General features: G+C 38.5%; 1 protein-coding gene across 50 annotated transcripts in view; it reads right to left on the reverse strand.

Moving 5' to 3' along the window:
- Positions 1-22630, reverse strand: part of RIMS2 (regulating synaptic membrane exocytosis 2) — a 601609-nt gene that overhangs the window by 18431 nt on the left and 560548 nt on the right. The window contains exon 1 of one of the 50 annotated variants that reach the window (XM_042254421.2): positions 11004-11599. The exons of the other annotated variants lie outside the window; for them this stretch is intronic. Within the exon in view, the coding sequence (XP_042110355.1) occupies positions 11004-11139 (136 nt within the window). The 5' untranslated portion in view covers positions 11140-11599. Of the gene's footprint in view, positions 1-11003; positions 11600-22630 lie in introns of those variants that run through there. 50 annotated transcript variants of the gene reach the window in all.

The following is a 22630-nucleotide window of genomic DNA, read 5'->3' on the forward strand; positions in this document are numbered from 1 at the left end:
ATTGATTTTCAAAACTGTTTCAGAGTTTAACACAAATTCATTCATTTCATCAGCTTTGTCACAACTATTATGAAAGTTAAATATTAATAGCTTCAATACAGTAAGCTACAAGTAGAGGTCACAGTTATGGTAGACATTAGGGCTGATAAAATATATTCTCATTTCTCCCACTTATGAAGTTCAGTGTGGTCATGTGACTTGCTTGGCCAATGAAATGTGAGCAAAACTGGCCCATGTAACTTTAGGGCCAACAGAAGCTTCAAATCCAACAATGCGTGAAAAGAATATACACCATGATGAAGAGGGATTTATGTCAATTATACAATGTTGGTTCAATTTTCAAAAATCAGTTAAGGTAATCCATCATATCAACAGATTAGAATAAAAATCACATGATATCAACAGGTGTTGAAAAAGGATTCAACAAAATCCAGCACCTATTCATCATATTTCCTTGGAGAAGGAAATGGCAATCCACTCCAGGACTATTGCCTGGAAAATCCCATGGACAGAGGAGCCTGGTAGGCTACAGTCCATGGGGACGCAAAGAGTTGGACATGACTGAGTGATTTCACTTCTTCTTCTATTCATCATAAAAAACTCTCAATAACTAGGAATAGCAGAGAGCTTCCTCAACTTGATAAGGAGTATCTACAAAAAGCTTACAACTAACATCTTACTCAAGTGAGAAACTTGAGCTTTCATACCAAGATCAGATACAAAGCAAGAATGTTCCTTCTTACCACTCCTTTCAGCATCACACTGGAAGCTGTAGCTAATACAGTAAAAGAATAAAAGGAAATAAAAGGTATACAGATAGAGAAGGAAGAAATAAAACTGTTTTTGTTCACAGGTGGCATGATTGTCTATGTAGAAAATCTGAAAAGAATTGACATAAAAACTCCTGGAACTAGTAAGTGACTGTAGCAAGGGTGCCAAATACAAGCTTAATATTTAAGTCAACTTCTTTCCTATATAACAGCAATGAACGAGTGGAATTTGAAATAAAAAATATAATACCATTTACATTAGCATCCAAAAAATGGAATACTTAGGTATAATAGCTGACAAAACATGTACACGATCTATATGAGGAAAACTACAAAACACTGATGGATAACATCAAAAAGCAACTAAATAAATGGAGGGATATTTTATATTCCTGGGTAGGAAGATGTAATATTGTTGAAATGTCAGGTCTTCGCAACTTGATCAGCAGACTGAATGCAATCCCAATCAAAATCCTAGCAAGTTATTTTGAGATCCTGACAAACTCACTATAAAGTTTACATGGAGAGGCAAAAGACTCAAAGAATAAAGCTGGAGGACTGACACTATCCAACTTCAAGACTTACTATGGTGTTACAGTAATAGATCAATAGAATATACATCCCCCAAATAGACCCACATAAATATAGTCAACTGATATTCGACAAAGGAGCAAAGGATTTGAATACAATGGGGCAGAGACAGTCTCTTCAATAATGCAGCTAAAAGTACAACTGGATGTCCACATGCAAAAAAACAAAACTAGACACAGACTTTAAATCCTTTACAAAAATTAACGTAAAATGAATCACAAGCCTAAATGTAAAATGCAAAACTATAAATCTCCTAGAAGATAACGTGGGAGAAAGCCTAGATGACTTTGGGTATGGTGATGACTTTTTAGATACAACAATAGCATGATCCATGAAATAAAGAATTGATAAGTTGGATTTCATTAAAATTAAAAAGTTTTGCCTTGCAAAACACTCTGCCAGGAGAATGAGAAGATAAGCCACAGGCTGAAAGAAATAGTTGCAAAAGACATATCTAATAGTGGACTATTATCCAAAGTATAGAGAGAACTCTTAAAACACAACCATAAGAAAGCATACAACCCGATTATAAGATGGGCCAAACAGCCTGACACCTCACCAAAGAAGACAGGGTACAGATGGCAAATAATCATACGAAAACGTGCTTTAGATCATGTCATCAGGGAAATGCACATTAAAACAATGAGATACCAGGACACACCTATTGTGTGTGTGTTAATTGCTCAGTTGTGTCTGACACTGTGCAACCCCTTGGACTGTAGTCTGCCAAGCTCCTCTGTCTATGGGATTTTCCAGGCATGAATGTTGGAGTGGGTAGCCATTCCCTTCTTCAGAGGATCTTCCTGACCCAAGGATTGAACCCAGATCTCATACACTGCAGATGGGTTCTTTATCATCCAAGACACTAGGATTAGAATGGCCAAAATTTAGAACACTGACAACACCAAATGCTGCTGAGGAAATGGAGCAACAGGAACTCTCATCCATTGCAAACTGGAACAGACTTTGGAAGACAGTTTATGCTTTCTTACAAAACGAAGAGATTACCTCAGAGAATCAGAACACTCGGCTCCCACTGTTATTACTTGTTAATATTGTTAATAATTATTAATCCTGATTTTAGCAAGAAATAAAACCAAGTTTATGACTTTTTTGCAGTAAGATCATTCTATTTTTTTCCCATAAAAGTTGAGGCTTACCACTTTGGTATTCTTAACACTTTTAAGAAATTATAGCTCTCACTCTTACTCTTTTGGGAGTTGTCATTTCTATGGTACCTTCTTGTTCCTGATGTTGCTATGATGACAAATGAAATTTATTTAGAAAATTGGTCCCCTTGCCTTTTTTAGCTGACAAGTCTGTCCTTGGTCACATATCAGTCCACTGATATTCGTGCCTGTTTCTCTCTGAAGAATGGACATGAAATATCATCCACCTCATCTTAACTCTCAAGTTAGCTATTTTAAGGCAGCATTTTATGGTGAGAAGAGCATGCCATTTTAGAATCAGATGATATGTGTTCAAGTTTTTATTTGATCATATGCAAACTTGAGATCAAATTTAGCCTATGTCACAGAATAAATGAAATGCAGTGGTATTTAATGAATAGTGATAAATAAGGACTGGATACTGTAATCTATGTGAAAGCATTTTGAAAACTGTAAAATGTATACAAATCCTTCTTTGAAAAATGACTGGAATAATGTGAGATTATCCTAAACTTAAAGGGAGAAAACTATATATATAAGTAAGTGGAGTCCTGCCATAGGAAGGAGAGCCTGCTGGCCATCTGGATTTAGGGGTTGCTTTCTCCATGCAAACCCACTGTTTTCAAATGATATCAAGGCGGTCGCCATTAAGTTGAGAACAAAAGAAGTGGGCAGGGCACAGAGGCTGGAAACTATAACAGGATCTTGAGGCTTAAAATCTTTGTCCAATGAGGTGTTTGGTTAGAGTCACTTACACTTGAAGCTGATTGGAATCAAACAGCCTTCTGAATTTCTGAAGGATCTGTATAGAAAAAAATAATTACCAGTCCATTTATAATACAAAAGGTAACTACTTTTTTTCCTAATCTGTACTAGAGAGAAGTGGGCTATGAAGTGGGCTATACCTTCTCTCTAATGGAAACCTTTGCGGCCATAAAGAATAAAGGACAAAGAAACACTTTCTGAAAACAGAAACCAGGGTCCCAGATATGTAAACCGAGAAATGTATTCTACTCTCAGTCTTCGCCATTCCCTCCAAATGGGATTTGAAAATTCCTGTGGATGACTGATTGCCTTGTGTTTCTTATTCTCTCCTTTAGAAATGAAAATGTTTATTTACTTTGGCTATCCTGTTGCTACCAATTTAAACAGGATGTACTGGAGGCAGATAATACGTCTTACAGTTTACAGGTCACTATAACATGAAAAGCCATATGTGTTTATGAGGGAGAGGACTATACATCACTCAAAGATCCTAGACTTCAACCTGCAGCTAAGTGGATGACAGTTTAACGTCGTCTTTCTTAGAGATTGTCTCTGTCCTATATGCAAAATAACAATGTCCACAGATATCTGGTGGCTCACTCTGCTGGAAAAGTTAAAATGAAGAGAGCCATACCCATCACCTTAGGTTTCTTCCATAGATTTCTTTTCCTATTCCTGTCTGTTTATCTTATTGAACAAAGAGGAAAACTACCAAATAACAAGCTAGTATTTTAAAAAATTAAAAATAGGTAATTAGGCTGAGCTTAATAGTTTTTGTCCCCCACTGGTAATCATATCACTAGGTGGATATTTGTTAGTGTTTTGGGCTCACCAGGATTTGAACCTTCTTCCTGTGTATGAGAAACAACCCATCCTTTAACTGTAGAAGCGAATACTGTCACCTGTCATTTTCTCAACCTGCCTGCCAATGAGGACATGAACAAATGGCCAAGGTTTTGCTGATCAGACATCATTGCTCCAAACTTAACTGAATTTCGAGAGGAAGAGCCAAAAAACTTAGTTTTACCCAATCACTGGGCTACTACAGGGCTTTGGAAGGCAGGGGAGCTAAACTGTATGTAAGAACCAGATTGTGAAAGATTTTGAATGTCAGGCTAAAGGTTTTATTTAGTAGGAGATAGGAATCTACTAAAGTTTTTGTAGAAGGAGTAATGTCAATATTAAGATGATGTTTAAGAAAATTGATCTGGGGACAACGAAGTTAGATTTGAGTGGGGAGATCAAGAAATGGAAGAGAGCAGGTTGGGAGATTCAGATGATTTCAAAGATGAACTAATATAGTCCTAAAGTATCAAGGTGACAGTGAAAATGGGAAGGAAGAAAAAACTGAGGAAAGCTGAGAAGGCAGCATTTCTTTTGTAGAAGGTGCCAACTGGTGGCACAGTTAAGCTACACGTGGTCAATGTTGGCTCAATCATTATTTAAATTTTTTCACTTAGGCACCAACATTTTAAAATGCAAAGGCTTTAAGTAAACTGTCAGATTATAGCTTCTCTTCGGGAAAAGAGAAGAAGAAATTGCCAACCCTGGGCTGATATTCAACTTGGCATCAATTAGCTAGAACTGAGTATTCACCATTCATTTTTGGATGGATAAGCTTTCTCCAGCTTTTCAGAGTCCCTGCATTTTCCCTTTTGTCTAGTATCTGGCCTACTTCACTGATGTATGTTACCTTCCTGGCCTTTGACTTACAGGAATAATAAGAGAACAAATGATCACTGGAATAGCTAAAATAAATGTCCCTTTCATTTTAGTCTAATTAGCATAATCTAAACCTTAAATGATTCTTCAAAATTAGAACTGATATTATCACTTTTATGTTAGCTTTTTCAACTGGTCAAATAGTATACATATATATTTTATATATATACTATATATATATATGTCACCTTGATATATATATATGTGTGTGTGTATATACCCCACTCTAGTACTGTTGCCTGGAAAATCCATGGACTGAGGAGCCTGGTAGGCTGCAGTCTATGGGGTCGCTAAGAGTCTAGCATGACTGAGCAACTTCACTTTCACTTTTCACCTTCATGCACTGGAGAAGGAAATGGCAACCCACTCCAGTGTTCTTGCCTGGAGAATCCCAGGAATGGCAGGGGAGCCTGGTGGGCTGCCGTCTATGGGGTCACACACAGTCGGACATGACTGAAGTGACTTAGCAGCAGCAGCAGCAGCAGCAGGTAAATCCCTTCCTCCCCAAATAAACATTACCATATGTGATAGATTATACAGAATGATCTCTGATCAATAATATGGACTTAGGAAGACCAGCAGAGAGCACTTACCCATTGTTCTTGGCAGCATTGGGAAGCTGCCACTACAACTTTCTAGTGGGTTTCTTTTATAAGTCATTTCATACAACATGTCTCAATAGGGAAGCTTGTCTCCATTTTCTAGTTTTGAATTTAGTGAACCTGCTGAAGGAACATAGCAAACTGGGGTTTAACTTCACTTTTGTATTAAATTTAAATTACTTTAAGGGTATTATTTGGACACTTGGCAGTGAAAGATTTTTAATTTTTGATTAAAATGCAATATTTGATAAGCATTTTGAGTGGACTGTTCTTTGATTTATCTTTTTAAGTTCCAAAGTCTTTTGCCTCACTTTAGTCCATGGGGTCACAGTCAGACATAACTTAGTGACTAAAACAGACAATAAGCCTAAACGTAAATCTAATATAAAAACTGTGCTATTGTTGAATATGATGTGGACTCATGTAAGAAGTGATTTATTATATAGAACCAATCACAATCTAGGAGATATGATATGTATAGTATCCTCTAAGAAAAGATATGTATCAGGACTAGTACTGTCTATTCATGTCCTGTTCCCAACACTGGCATTGTGAAAATATATAAAAACTATGAATGGTAAACTTTAATAAGTCTAGATCACACACTATAATTTTAAAACAGTGTAAATATAGTGGCTAGCAGTCAGTTGCACCGATACTCAGCTTGAAAAGAATGGTAGGACTCTATACTGTTGTTATTAATAGTGGAATACCTACAGTGCTAGACATGATGTTTGTATTTAAGAGGATTATATTTAAGTGTATGAATAATTTTTTGTTCCAATGGAGCATGAGTAAAGTGCTAAGCTCCATTTTAATCAAATGGGACTGCTTATTAAGAATTAAGTACACAGGGAACTATAGTCAACATCCTGTGATTAAACCATAATAGAAAAGAATATTAAAAAGGATGCATGTATGTATAACTGAATCACTTTGCTGTACAGCAGAAATTAACACAACACTATAAATCAACTATACTTTAATAAAAAATAAAGTTAAAAAATAAATATATTACTTAAGGATTAGAATAAGATAAGGTCTTTTACTGATTGTACAGCCTCTTTAAGAGTGGAGGATAATTAAACAGGTCTTCTGAATACAGTCTATTTAGTTCCTTTTATATTAATTCCTCATAGCTTCACTGTCACATGCAAAGACACTTTCCTGCATTCTTCTGGTGATTTTTAAACTATTCTTATTTCTTAGATGGTTTTCCTGTAACTTAACTTTCAAAACAGTGGCATGTAAAAGAAATTTAATAAATTAATTTGTTCTGTTAAATAGTATTAAGTTGATAGGATCTCTCCTTCTGTAGGATTGCCAAGTCAAATTTTAAACAAGGAAGAAGGTCACAAAATCAAGCAAATCAAATTCGTCACATACTATACATATGTAACTGAACAAAAATCACTAGCCCAGAAACGAGTAACTTTAAGATCTCTTGAAAAACCAGATCTAAAAATATTAGGATACATGCCATTTCCCTACATTACATGACCATAACCATTGCCCCTGGATCTATGGGTGGGAGACTTGCTTCTCCTACATGGAATGGTAACCATTTCAATGGTTTCTTCTTTCTCATAATTATTATAATGTTTAAAAATTCTACAAACAGTAATATCCTATATTGGGGTGGTAGACTTAATGCTGGGGCCAAGGGGCTTACATAATGATTCTAATACTTAACTCAGAGAGTTCAGTGATAAATAAACGTAATTTTGAAATAGATAAATAACAAGTAGATGCTATTATCATTACTTTTATTTAAAATAAAACTATTCAGAGATTTGGAGAATAGTTATCTGGAATATATCCAGGGACAAAGAAGAAAAAAAAAAAAAAGAAAGAAAAGAAAAAAGGAAAGCATACAAAAAAAGTAGTTACAAAGTCCAGTCAACAATCTTATTTTATTTTGCTTACACTAATGACCCTTTCCTCCTCACTCAAGTCAGCCCTGTTGAGATTTATAATCTGTGGGCAAGTTCCTTAACTATTCAGTCTCAGTTTTCACATGTGTAAATTGATAATAATAATAAGTTCCTTGAAGAATTATCATGAAATCAAAGGAATGTGGCAAAGGAGAAGGTGCTCAATAAATGGTAACCACCATAACTGTGGTACTTGGTTTTCAAAATATAGCACGTTGCAAGGAAATGCAGTAAAATAATGAAGAGATAACACACAGAATAGTTGGGATTATAAACTTCAGAGCCAGATTATGGGTTTGGATCCCAGGTCCACTTACTGGCTGTGAACTCTGGGTAAACTGCTCTCAAAGGTATGTAAGAGGCACTGAGAGCTAGCTATCACTGACGCCTGAACCCATGTTTAACCCTCATTTCTCAGGATACCGTTTCTGTGAGTCCTGTTAGGCTTTCTTATCTTCTTATTGCACTCTGTACTTCACCTTCCTAAGCCCTGTCACAGTTTTAATTACATAGCTATTTCCTATTAATATCTCTCTCCATTAGACTGTGAGTTCTAAGAAGATAGGAAGCATATTCAGCTACTTAGGGACTACCACAGTGACTAACACATCTCAGAGCCTCAGGAAATATTTGTGAATGAATGAATGAGTAAATAATAGAACACAGCTCTCACTAAACGTCTCAGTACTTCTTGTGTAAAATGATAATGCCTGGATGTGCTGTCCAAGAGAGAAATGAGAATATGGAATTGGAAGCCAGAGTACATTTGAGATTAGTTAGCTGTTGCACTATTTCTGAAAAGACCAAAAAAAAAAAAAAAAAAGAGAGAGAGAGAGAGAGACTAGCTTTAAAATCAGACTGACTACTGAACTGATCAGCTGAAAGAAGCGAAAATGTTAGTCACACAGTTGTATCTGACTCTGTGATCTCAAGGACTCTAGCCTGCCAGGCTCCTCTGCCCATGGAATTCTCCAGGTAGTAATACAGGAGTGGGTAGCCATTCCTTTCTCCAGGGGATCTTTCCAACCCAGGGATGATTACTTTAGTTAAATCACACTGGCTGGTAGACCACTGCTCTCTCTTGAAAATCATCTGTTGAGATGGATTTTCTTTATAAATTAGTACGGTTTCACAGTTATGACTATAATAATTTGGTCCTGAGTAAGCTTATGAGAGTATGTTATCCACATGAATTTTATGTGTCCTGTGGGGGTGTCTCGAGAAAAAAATTGCAGAGAAGCACCACTCCAGGCCAGTGATTTCTAACTATTATAACTCTTCAGGGCATACTGAAAAACCCTCAACAATCTCAGCACTTTCAAGGGTGGTAGGAGTATAGCAGAATCAAAGAAAGGATTTCTTCTCTTGGCAGTAAAATGACTATAACCCAGTGGAAAGACCTCTAATTTATGGGGAGTGCCTCCTCTCTGGTTACTTGTACGGAACTATATGTTTCATTTTAAAAATGCTGGCTTCCTTATGGAACATTTTGTCTTGGCAACTCAAGAAACCATATTATAGGATAGAAACCTGTTCCAATTTCCCATGTGTAGATGTAGGAATTTCCTTTGGGATTAGTCTGCAAGAGTCAAGGTTAAGTCAATTTACTTAAAATTTAGAAAAATTCTCATTGACATAAGTTTATTTTTTGTCTCAAAAAGGCTTTTAGGACAAAAAGGCTTTTAATCCAAGAATTGTAGCTACTACTTAAGAAAGAATGATGATAGCTTACCTGAAGCAAAGTCAAGACTGAAGACTTGGTATAAAAATTCAAATTGAGAAATGAGTTTATAACAATGTGTCTTATTTAAATATGTATCTTTACATACACCTAGATTTGAGTTCTAGTTTGAACACTTACTAGGTATGTAATTGTGGCCAAGTGTATGCAAATAATAAACTCGTATAGCTTAGTTTGGGTAAACAGATTGTGTGATTGAGTTTATATGCTGACTCTTACCTACTATCTGGGTGACCTTGGGCAAGTTTCTGAATCTCTCTGCCTAGGCTTCCTCATTTGTTAACTGGGGATTATAAAAGCACTGTCTCATAAGACTGCTGTGGGCCTACAAGAGTACGTCAATGTTAGGTTTCTAGAATAGTGCCTGGCTAATAACAAATACTGAAAGTTTTAGGCTACAATTATGATCATTCCTTTACCCAACTTGATTTTCTAATTTCTTGACTTGTTTATATCTCCTGAAATGTTAATCATTTAATAACAGAAAACATGTAAAACATAAATGTACAAGAACAGTAAAAGATTAGTATGAAAATTAAAAGTTACATTTATATAGGGACGTAGTACCATACCATTAAACCTGTATTAATCTAATGAAAACTGATACTGCAACAATAAGCTAGAAGAAACCTAGACAGCAATAACTAGCAAGTTATTCTGGAAAACACTTTTTAGATGTATTTTTAAGCAGCCATTTTCCACTTCCTGTCCTCCACTGGCAAAAATGGAAAAAAGTTATTTCTACCTGTTCTCAGAGCAGGTAATTTCTTTCAAATCAGGGCTAACTGTAGATTTACAAATAAGAAGTCATTGTTGTCACAGAATAAAAGCAAAGTAAATCCTAAAATAGAGGTAATATGATGATGATAACAGATCTACCCTAGTATATGTGCAAAGATGAACAGTTTACAACTAGCTTATCAATAAACTGATAAACGGCATTTCAAATGTTGGGACACTATTATTTAGCAGCCAATTCTTACTTTGATTTACAAATTATGTTTCTAGTATTAGTTGTTAAATCTTATAGGAAAGTTTTTCACAAAGAAAACCTATGTTGTGTTATTGAAAACTTTATGAAGGACTTCAAGTCACTTGGTGAAAAGTTTAAAAGTTGAGTCCCCTTCAGCTGTTTTTCTCATTATCTTAATTAAAGTGACATCACTCAAACACGAGAGACTGACAACCAATGGTCATAGTACTGTGCCTGCCAACAAAGTTCCAAGTGCCCAGAGCACAAACCAGCCTGTTGTACTGTCAACCTTTGACCCGTCCATTGTATTACCCCCTCTCCTCATTCGGATCGTGTTTCAAAGTTCTGCTACTGCTTTTCTCTTTATTTTTCGATTATTTCTGCCCTCGAAATCAAATGCTAATACCAAGACGGCGGGAGGGAACGGAAACAAGACCAAGTGGGTTGCGCCCAATAGGGCCACCCTGCCACCCACCCCATCCTCATCCAACTCTCAAGCACTGTTGAAGTCAACTTCATTAGGAAAACCAAGTCAGCGCCTGTGGAGCTCTCCAAACCACCAATCAACAGAACTCCTCGGCCAGCCGGCGCTCTGGAGTATCTGGCCCCAGTCACAGTCCCGAGAGGAGAGGGTAGGAATACTGCTCCCTGGAGTTCTCCAAACCCTGCCAACCCTCCAACCACCGACTTCTCGAGACGGGAGATGTACAGGCTGAAACCCCAACTACAGCCTCACCTTCTTCCTCCAGGGAGTTCATACAGGGAAAGTAGCCGGCCAGCGCCTCGAAGGAGGCGGAGAGGCTGCTCCGGCTCTGCGAGCGCTGCATGGAGCGCCCCGCGGCGCCGGCGCCCCCTAAGCCCTGCCGGCCCATCTTGGACGAAGACCCGCTCTTCCCGCGGTACAAGATACGAGGCGTCTTGGCGGCTGGGGCGCGGCGACCGCAGCGCTTCTAGGGCCGCGATGGTGCCGCGGGACCCCAGGAAACTGGCCCCTGCCTCCCTGACCTGGTCCGGACCAGACGTGGCTTTCTTGGCTGCAGGGGGTCTCCACTTTGGGGGGGGGGGCGGAGGGGCGGGTAAAAGGAAGGGATCCAGGCGGTGGCGAGCGGGGACGCGGTTGCTCGATGGGAAAGTCCGAGGTCTCGCCAGGAGGGAGCTGAGGTTCCCGGAGGCTGTGGCTGCGACTCAGTCTTGGCGCCCTCCCCTCTCCGGGAGATGCTGCTGATGCTGAGGTCCCCGCCAATCAGCAGCCGGAGGGGGAGGCGGCGGCGGCGGCGGCAGCACCTCGGAGGGCTGGCGGCTTGGAGCGCGCACCCCAGGTTCGGGACAACTGCGACCCCCAGTAGCTCCAGCTGTTTCCGCTTCTCTCCCCCGCCCCGCTAAACGCGTGATGAACGCCAGAGAAGGGTCGTTAATTAGAGACAATAGGTTAGGCATCGCAGATGGGTATTATCTCAAATTTTTGGTAGTCACTTTCCCTCACCTCGGTTTCACTTAAAATTTATTAACGCTCCTCAAGCATAGACAGGGAATACTGAAATTTTCTCCAAATCATAAAACAAAGGCTCCCCAATTTTCAACAGGTTCCATAAAAGCCTACAATTAGCTTTCTCCTTTATCTTCTTTATTAGAAAGATAAAAAGTAAACAGAAGGTAAAAAAAGGTTTTAAAAAAAATCAAAAGCCCGAAAAAGCATCAACACAAAAAATGGACTGTGATGTTTACCAATTTTGCTTTAATTTTAGGAATTTTTAATACTTTCCCCCCCCAAATTAATTTGTTACCTATTGTTGCTAAGAATGACAATGAGCACTGTTAGGCTTTCAACGGTAACATCCTCTTAACATAAATCTGGAAGCAACACAGACATACCAGAAACACAACAGTTTGTAAGTGAAATAACATCCCATTCTGCAAATCGCAGATCTCTATTCCAGAACATAGAGCAACTGTAATTCCATTTTGCTGCTGCTGCTGCTAAGTCACTTCAGTTGCGGCCGACTCTGTGCAACCCCATAGATGGCAGCCTACCAGGCTCCCCGTCCTCGGGATTCTCCAAGTAAGAATACTGGAGTGGGTTGCCATTTCCTTCTCCAAAGCATGAAAGGGAAAAGTGAAAGTGAAGTCATGCAGTCGGAGAAGGCAAAAGACTGTCCTACTTTTTGTAACCTTACACAAGCCCCTTGACCTCTCAGTTCCCCCATCTAGGCAGGTGGGAAGTCAGGGAACAATGATTTCAGACCCAACCATGTCACAGCTTGATTGCTGGCTGTGTGTTTTAGGGAATTTCAAAAGTGTATGTAAAACGTAAATTATGCCATCTAAAATGGTTCTTTCATACCATAAGTATTTCCTGATTACTACATATGTACAAGTTATTTGCTTGATACACTGGGAAGTACAAACACTCATTCAATTAATAGTAACTGAGCTCCTAGTGTATGTCAGGTACCTTTGTAAATACTTAGGGCATATGGTGATCCAAGCAGATAGAAATCCTTGCTCTCATAGAGCTTATAATCAAGTAGGGGGGAAAAGACACACACACACAAATCAGTAAATTATATAGTGTTTAAGGGGGGGATAAGTGAAAATGGCAAAAAAAAATGGGTATACAACAGTCTGCAATTCAAATAATAGTTGTCAGGGTGGATATCAGTGACAAAGTGACATCTGAATAGAGGTATAAAGAAGCTGAGAAAGTAAGCCATTTGGGTATGTGAGGGAGAGGGTTAGTTTGAGGCAAAGAGAGCCTCCAGGACAAGCTCCCTAAGATATGATGTCCTCATGTGTCCACAGAATAGCAAAGAGGCCAGGGTGGCTGGAGTGGAGTGAGTAGGAAGGAATGGAGGTCAGAGACATGAGACAGAAAAGGGACAGATTACACAGGGGTATGAGAACAACTTTGGCTATAGCACATCACAATTTAGAGAGTACAAAACAATGCACTCATATAATAACCCTCTCAAATCTTTCTAAAAATTAGGAAGCTTCCAGGACAACTAAGAGTGCTATCACATAATAACAACTTTTTGTTGCTTAGATTTAGGATCCGGCTTCCCATTGTTCCTGACTTCCCACCTGCCTAGATGGGGGAACTGAGAGGTCAAGGGGCTTGTGTAAGGTTACAAAGAACCCACCTGCAATGAGGGAGACCTGAGTCGATCCCTGGATTGGGAAGATCCCTTGGAGGAGGGCATGGCAACCCACTCCAGCATTCTTGCCTGGAGATTTCCCATGGACAGAGGAGCCCGGTGAGCTACAGTCCATGGGGTCGCACAGTCAGACACAACTGAGCAACTAAGCACAGCACACAGACTTAGGATCATCCAGGTTTCTTGCTTCTGTTTTTCTGATAGACTTTTTTTGTCCTTCCTGCTACTCTCTTAGTTCAATTTCCTATTCATTATTCACCTTCCTAAAATACCAGTGTTTCAACAGAACATTGATAGAACTAGGAACTCTATGAGTATTTCTCACACCATATTGCTTTTATTCAGAGATAAAAATGTTTTTAATAAATGAAATTTTCATTAGAAGAATAAAGAGAGTCATAGCATTTTGAAAACTGAAAGGAGTATTGGAAGTCATCTAATACATTTTTTAAAACCGTGGGTCACAAATTTTTGGTGAATCACAAAAATAACTTACTATTAGAATGAGCCACATTCTAAAAAATAAAATCAGAGTGCAGTAACTAACACAATGCAGTTTTTGTAACAACGGCAGTATTAGGTCATGAGTATGTGTGCATTTCTGTGTGTTTGTGTGTTTACATGCGTGTACTAAGTTGTGATCAAGAGAAAAGTTTCAAGAAGAGGGACTAAATAGGAAAATCCTAGGAAAATAAATTGGCCAAGGGTGGAAAAGCTTTATTTTGGTATCCAGGACATCATAATGAGAGTTGAAAGTCGTTTAGGAAGGGGGTTAGCTTGGGTTCCTACCAGTGACACCATAGTGATAGGAAATCTAAGACCTGGATCAGTGGTCACACCAGAGTTGCTTGGGTCCTGCCTTCTCTACATTAATAACCTGGCTTTATACTCCAAGATGCTGAAGCTGAAGCTCCAATATTTAGGCCACCTGATGCAAAGAGCTGACTCTTTGGAAAAGACCCTGATGCTAGGAAAGATAGAAAGTAGGAGTTGAAGGGGACCACAGAGGAAGAGATGGCTGGATGGTATCACCAACTTGATGCACATGAGTCTGAAGAAACTCTGGAAGATAGTGAAGGATAGGAAAGCCTGGTGTAACAGTCCATGGGGTTGCAAAGAGTCAGGCAGGACTGAGCGACTGAACAACGAATGGGTCAAGAAGAGTTTAGTCTGGAATAGCCCAGATGCATCTATTTATTCATGAGCATCACTTCTCTCTTGCAGATTCAGAACAAAGTTGTCCTGGGAAGCTTTTCGATAATTGTGCTTATAGTTGGGATTTGAGAGATATAAGTAAGTGATAGAAGAATGCCACAAGGAGAAACAGGAAGTATAAAGAAGGAAGAAGGAAACCACCTTATTTCAGGGAAGGAAGCATCAAGGAGAAAGAAGACCATTGACACACAAGTATCAGAGAGACAGACAATAATGGCCAGGGACCTCTAGTCTTGAATGATAAAATATATGGAACTTATTGAGAACATTTACAATTTCTCTTTTCTGGTCCTATGCTTAAATGTTTTCATATATAATAAATATATGAATAATATTTCTGGTTTATATGTTTTTAAAAGTTGATTTACTATTCCTTATTCCATTTTGATAATATGTACTACCAACCCCAAATGAATTTAAAATTTACATAAAAAGTAAACTATTGATAAAAGATTGGAAATGTCATTTCCTCCATACCAGAAAGGACATTCAAATGGCTTTGGATGTAGTTTTCAAATGATGAGCTACTGTATTGTTTCATTATGTAAACTAAACCTAATTTCAGAATCATTATACTCTAGTATTCAAATTATTTATACTATACTTATAACTTTCTTACTCATCCAAAGATAATCAGAGAAAGTGAGTCACAAATGTATATACTAATCACTTCTAGTACTCTTGCCTGGAAAATCCCATGGACAGAGGAGGCTGGTAGGCTGCAGTCCATGGCGTCGCTAAGAGTCAGACAGTACTGAGCAACTTCACTTTCACTTTTTACTTTCACGCATTGGAAAAGGAAATGGCAACCCATTCCAGTGTTCTTGCTTGGTGAATCCCAGGGGTGGAGGAGCCTGGTGGGCTGCCATCTTTGGGGTCGCACAGAGTTGGACACGACTGAAGCGACAGCAGCAGCAGCAGCAGCAGCAGCAGCAGCACTTTCTAAAAGCAAATTATGGCCTCGAAAAAAATACCACCATTATATATGAAAATTATATTTTTGAAGAAAAGATATATAGATTGATATAGCTTGCATGTAATATCATAGCATTCTATTTGATGAATAGGAAACATCACACCAATTATGCCACTTAATTCTTACATTAATCCTGAGTGTCATCATTATTTCTTCTTTATAGATGAGTTAATGCTCAATGATATGGAGGTTCAGTGCCCTGTATACTATATCACAGGTGTCCCACATATACAAAAACACAGATGAAACATATAAAACAGAGATGATCAAAACATATTAATATTACATAGCTGTACCAACCCTGAATATTCATTGAAAGAACTGTTGCTTAAACAGGTGCTCCAATATTTGGTCACCTGATGCAAAGAGCCTTTTTCAATGGAAAAGACCCTGATGCTCGGAAAGACTGAGGCAAAAAAAAGGGAAGCAGAGAATGAGATGGTTGTATAGTACCAACGCAATGGACATGAATTTGAGCAAACTCCAGGAGATAGTGGAGGACAGAGGACCCTGGTGTGCTACATTGCATGGGGTTGCAAAGAGTTGGACACCACTTAACTACAAAGACAACAACAACAACATATGTATTTCCACTCAATTCTAATGGGACCAGAAAGTTACATGTCATTTATTGTATATATTTATTATAGTATACATTTATATGTATCATTTTTATAATAGTTTCTCCAAAAAAAATCACCAAAATTTTAAATAGGGGAAGACTAGAGATCTCTTCAAGATAATTAGAGATACCAAGGGAACATTTCATGCAAGATAGGCTTGATAAAGGACAGAAGTGGTATGGACCTAACAGAAGTAGAAGATATTAAGAGGTGGCAAGAATACACAGAAGAACTGTACAGAAAAGATCTTCATGACCCAGATAATCACGATGGTGTGATCACTCACCTAGAGCCAAACATCCTGGAATGTGAAGTCAAGAGGGCCTTAGAAAGCATCACTACGAGCAAAGCTAGTGGAGGTGATGGGATTCCAGTTGAGCTGTTTCAAATCCTGAAAGATGATGCTGTGAAAGTGCTGCACTCAATATGCCAGCAAATGTGGAAAACCAGCAGTGGCCACAGGACTGGAAAAGCTCAGTTTTCATTCCAATCCCAAAGAAAGGCAATGCCAAAGAATGCTCAAACTACCACACAATTGCACTTATCTCACATGCTAGTAAAGTAATGCTCAAAATTCTCCAAGCCAGGCTTTGGCAATACATGAACTGTGAACTTCCAGATGTTCAAGCTGGTTTTAGAAAAGGCAGAGGAACCAGAAATCAAATTGCCAACATCCGCTGGATGATGGAAAAAGCAAGAGAGTTCCAGAAAAACATCTATTTCTGCTTTATTGACTATGCCAAAGCCTTCGACTGTGTGGATCACAATAAACTGTGGAAAATTCTGAGAGAGATGGGAATACCAGACCACTTGACCTGCCTCTTGAGAAACCTGTATGCAGGTCAGGAAGCAACAGTTAGAACTGGACATGGAACAACAGACTGGTTCCAAATAGGAAAAGGAGTACGTCAAGGCTGTATATTGTCACCCTGCTTATTTAACTTATATGCAGAGTACATCATGAGAAACGCTGGGCTGGAAGAAGCACAGGCTGGAATCAAGATTGCCAGAAAAAATATCAATAACCTCAGATATGCAGATGACATCACCCTTATGGCAGAAAGTGAAGAGGAACTAAAAAGCCCCTTGATGAAAGTGAAAGAGGAGAGTGAAAAAGTTGGCTTAAACTCAACATTCAGAAAACGAAGATCATGGCATCTGGTCCCATCACTTCATGGGAAATAGATGGGAAACAGTGGAAACAGTGTCAGACTTTATTTTCTGGGGCTCCAAAATCACTGTAGATGGTGATTGCAGCCATGAAATTAAAAGACGCTTACTCCTTGGAAGAAAAGCTATGACCAACCTAGATAGCATATTCAAAAGCAGAGACATTACTTTGCCAACAAAGGTCTGTCTAGTCAAGGTTATGGTTTTTCCAGTGGTCATGTATGGATGTGAGAGTTGGACTGTGAAGAAAGCTGAGCACTGAAGAATTGATGCTTTTGAACTGTGGTGTTGGAGAAGACTCTTGAGAGTCCCTTGGACTGCAAGGAGATCCAACCAGTCCATTCTGAAGGAGATCAGCCCTGGGTGTTCTTTGGAAGGAATGATGTTAAAGCTGAAACTCCAGTACTTTGGCCATCTCATGTGAAGAGCTGACTCATTAGAAAAGACTCTGATGTTGGGAGGGATTGGGAGCAGGAGGAAAAGGGGACAACAGAGGATGAGATGGCTGGATGGCATCACTGACTCGATGGACGTGAGTTTGAGTGAACTCCGGGAGTTGGTGATGGACAGGGAGGCCTGGTGTGCTGCGATTCATGGGGTTGCAAAGAGTTGGACACGACTGAGCGACTGAACTGAACTGATCTGAAATTAGCTTATTCCTGAAATAGAAGCTTGGTCACTGAAGTGAATGCATAAAGAGGTTATTATGTGAAGTAGTTACATAGTGTCTAGACCAAGGATTAGTTCAACTGGGAACACAGTTGTGTGGTTGGCAGCCTTGCTCTTTTCTATGATAGAAATGATGTAGGCAATGATGATGAGAATGCAAACTACTAATAAAGGATAGGAAAGAGGAAGTAGGTCATTCTGGAAAGTAGGGGGAAAAACAAGTACTAAGGCCCAGAAATGCATATGCTAAAAAGACATAGAACTCTTATTGCTACTCCATCACTATTTGGTGTATTCAGTCATCCCAGAAATGGCTGGTTGTTAAAAGAGATAGGAATTACTCAGAATAGGTATAAAGAGCCACATTGCAGACTGAACTAACCTTTTTCTTCTTGATACACCTTTGCTCTTGATAATATAGGAATTCATCTCTACCTCAGTCTTCACAATAGATTTTAATTACCTTTGCCACATTGGACTATTCCTCTCTATGACAGCAAATAAACCTATACTAAATAGGAATATTTGTGGATATATTTTGGTTTGTTTTATTCAAAACTAACTCTCAAAATATTTGCAAACAATGTGATTGACAAGGGATTAATCTCCAAAATATACAAACAGCTCATCACCTCCAATATTAAGAAAACAAACAATCCAATAAAAAAAATACTCCAAAGATCTAAGTAGACATTTCTCCAGAGACATACAGATGGCCAAAAAGCACATGAAAAGATGTTCAACATCACTAAGTATTACAGAAATGCAAATCAAAACTACAGTGAGGTATCACCTCATACTGGTCAGATGCTGCTGCTGCTGCTTAGCAGCTTCAGTTGTGCCTGACTGTGTGCGACCTATGGACAGCAGCCCACCAGGCCCCTCTGTCCACAGGATTATCTAGGCAAGAATGCTGGAGTGGGTTGCCGTCTCCTTCCCCAACCAGTCAGAATGGCCATCATCAAAAAGTCTACAAACAACAAGTGCCAGAGAGGGTGTGGAGAGAAGGGAACCCAATGACACTATTGAAGAGAATGCAAATCAGTGCAGCCACTATGGAGAATAATATAAAGGTTCCTTAAAAGACTAACATATGAACCATCAATCCTATGCTTGGGCATGTATTTGGAGAAAACCATAATTCAAAAAGATACGTGCACCCCAGTGTCCACTGAAGTACTGTTCACAATAACCAAGACATAGAAACAACCTGAATGTCCATTGACGGGGAATGGGTAGTAGTATATACATACAAGGGAATAACAGACAGGAAAGAATGAAATGATGCCACTTGAAGCACATGGGTGAACCTAGAAATCACCATACCGAGCGAATTAAGTCAAAGAGAGTAAGACAATATCATATGATATCACTTACATGTGAAATCTAAAAAATTATGTAAATGAACTTATTTACAAAACAGAAACAGACTCATAGACTTAGAAAACAAACAGTATTACCAAAGGGAAAGGAAGAGGGAGTTTCCCCAAATTAGGAGTTTGGGATTAACATAGACACAGTACTATATATAAAATAGATAACCAACAAGGACCTACTCTGCAGCACAGGGAACTCTACTCAGTACTATGTAATAACCTATATGGGGCAAGAATCTGAAAAATAATAGATATAGGTATACCTGAATCACTTTGCTGTACACCTAAAACTAATACAACATTGTAAATCAACTACATTCCAATATAAAATAAACATTAAATTAAAAAACCCCAGTTCTCAGAGTCCATACATATATGCGTGTTGTGTGTGTGGTATGCACACAGTCCTTTCAGAGAGTGGTCATGGCAAGGAGGGTTTCCAAGTTTGAGAAACTTCCTGTGCCACTATTCTCTTCATTATTCCAACCAATGCTCTGGCTTTGTGATAAATTTAAACAGTCTTCATAGTAACATTCTCAAACATTTGAGAGAAAAGAAGAAATATTTCTTATAAACCCCTTGAAATTCTAGATGAACATCATTTAGCTACTTCTCGTATCATTATAAGATCAACAGCATCGAGATTTTGTGAGTATAAACATTCTGCACAAATACACAGCAAGATTTAAGAATTTTATGTACATTTCAGGTCCAATGCCAATAACTATACAATATTTATAAAGTGTGTGCATTTCAACTGCTTTATTCATTTATTATTCATTCATTCACTATTCACTTACTCATTACTCATTTATTTCTTAAGCACAGTGTGATGAGAATAATATTAGGTATGCATGGAAAATAGAGGGAGTCTCTTAATCACAATGAAGTCTAATTCCTATTTGCTCATGTTTCTTCTTTTTCTTTATTGGCTAAAGCTTCACTTATTTATTTCAACATACATATGAGAAAAGGCTTCTGATTACCATTCAGTTTAACTGAATTGTACATTGATTGTACATCAGCAGTTATACATTGTTTAAACTGGGTGATACCATGCTGACATAAAAATGGAAAATGGAACATCTTTCATAGAAATTTGGCTTAACTGTCTGGTTGACTTTTAAATGGGCATTTTGTTTTTCATTATATATTAAGGCATAAAATTTATAACAAAGTTACTTAAAGTTGTTAAAAATCAAAGGCAGTAAAGAAGATGAAGATTCTCTTAAAGCAATAAAAATTGCAGGATTTTAAATAGTATATTGCAAAAAAAAAAAAAAAAAAAAAAGCCCATGAAAAACATTCATGGTATACAGATCCAGGTCAAACATCACCTAGATTGGGCATAAGTGAATTGCTGCCTGAAGGAAGTTCTATTTGGAGCTCTAGTACATTAGGTAAACAGTTCAGACTGTGCAAAGTGGCCAACCTGGGAACCAAACTAAGCAACTCATCATCAGCTGACTCCCATTTAAGGCACTCAGTGTTACAGACACCTTGAAAGTAACAGTTTGTCTGTCTTGTTGATATGAAACTTCATAATAGGAAGTAACAATATAGATGAAACATGTTTTCCTCCTAAAATCCAATTCAAAATGGTTCCATCTAATATGCTTTAGTTATACTCCCCAAATAAGGTGAGAAGCTCAGATCTAACAAGACAGAGGCCTCAGGAAGAGGTCAGTTTGTGGTGTCATACAGAAATTCTCTAAGATACAAGTAATTATAAAGAGGCAAATCAGTATGTGTTCTAGTTACAGGAATATTCTGTGATTCCTTGACCACTGCTTTATAACTTGGATTCTTCTGCTTGGCAACTCTTTCTGTAACTCAATGGAGTACTGTTTCAGATCTCAACCTCCTTTCCCATACTTGACACCAAATTGAGAAAAGACTTCCAGAGAGGACCCAAAAGTCTCGATTAACAGCCTAAACAACAACTAAATATGCATATATATACACACACACATATGGGGCTTGCACCCCACTCCAGTGCTCTTGCCTGGAAAATCCCATGGACGGAGGAGCCTGGTAGGCTGTAGTCCATGGGGTCGCTAAGAGTCAGACAAGACTGAGCAAATTCACTTTCACTTTTTACTTTCATGCACCGGAGAAGGAAATGGCAACCCACTCCAGTATTCTTGCCTGGAGAATCCCAGGGATGGGGGAGCTTGGTGGGCTGCCATCTCTGGGGTCACACAGACTTGGACACGACTGAAGCGACTTAGCAGCAGCAGCAGCATGGAGCTTCCCAGGTGACGCCAGTTGTAAAGAACCAACTGCCAATGCAGGAGAAGTAAGAGATGTGGGTTCGATCCCTGGGTTGGGAAGATCCCCTGGAGGAGGGCATGGCAACCCACTCCAGTATTCTTGCCTGGAGAATCCCATGGACAGAGGCACCCAGCAGGCTATGTATGGTCCATAGGGTCACAAAGAGTTGGACACCACAGAAGCTACTTAGCATGCTCGCATGCATATATACACATATATATTTAAATTGGCAACACCATTCAAAAAGCCTTTCCAAAAATGTTTATTTGTAGTCTAGCCACCATGTATCACTATTTGAACATAGAAAAAGTGGTGTAGAACTTCTGAGTTCCTTTATTTTCTGTTCTGTATTACTTTTTGTGCGTGATTATCTGTCATTTTATCTAACATCTAGAAAAAAGGCATTGCTTCATAATTCACTGTTATAAACTATTAATTTCAAGTAATACTGTATTTCACACTATGAAGGCAGCATTTTATGGGTTCTCTGGATGAGGCAAAAATACAAACTTTATGTCTTAATAAGTCTTGTACTGCATCTGAATAAACACCAAAAGATACATTTTCAAGGACAGTGATCTTAAAAAATGTATTATTACATATTTTATCACAATTCAAGGTAACTGCAATTTTAAACACATATAACATTTTGAGTACTATTTCTAATTTCATTTATTAAAAATGATTCATTTTTGTCCTCAATTTCAGATTATAGGTTAAGATCAGCCGACAAAGGGTACGTTTTCTGGCTTCTATAACCACTTAGAAGGTGCTTGTCAATAGAACTGTAGTACTGGGGAGTAAACAGAAAGTCACAGCATGAGTGAACAGCCCTTTGTCAACATTGTAAGACACAGTCTGCTCCTGTACCTTGCAGAACCAGAGCTCCAATCACCCACTTATAG

Source organism: Ovis aries, chromosome 9 (assembly GCF_016772045.2).
Source record: "Ovis aries strain OAR_USU_Benz2616 breed Rambouillet chromosome 9, ARS-UI_Ramb_v3.0, whole genome shotgun sequence".
Classification (NCBI taxonomy): Eukaryota; Metazoa; Chordata; class Mammalia; order Artiodactyla; family Bovidae; genus Ovis; species Ovis aries.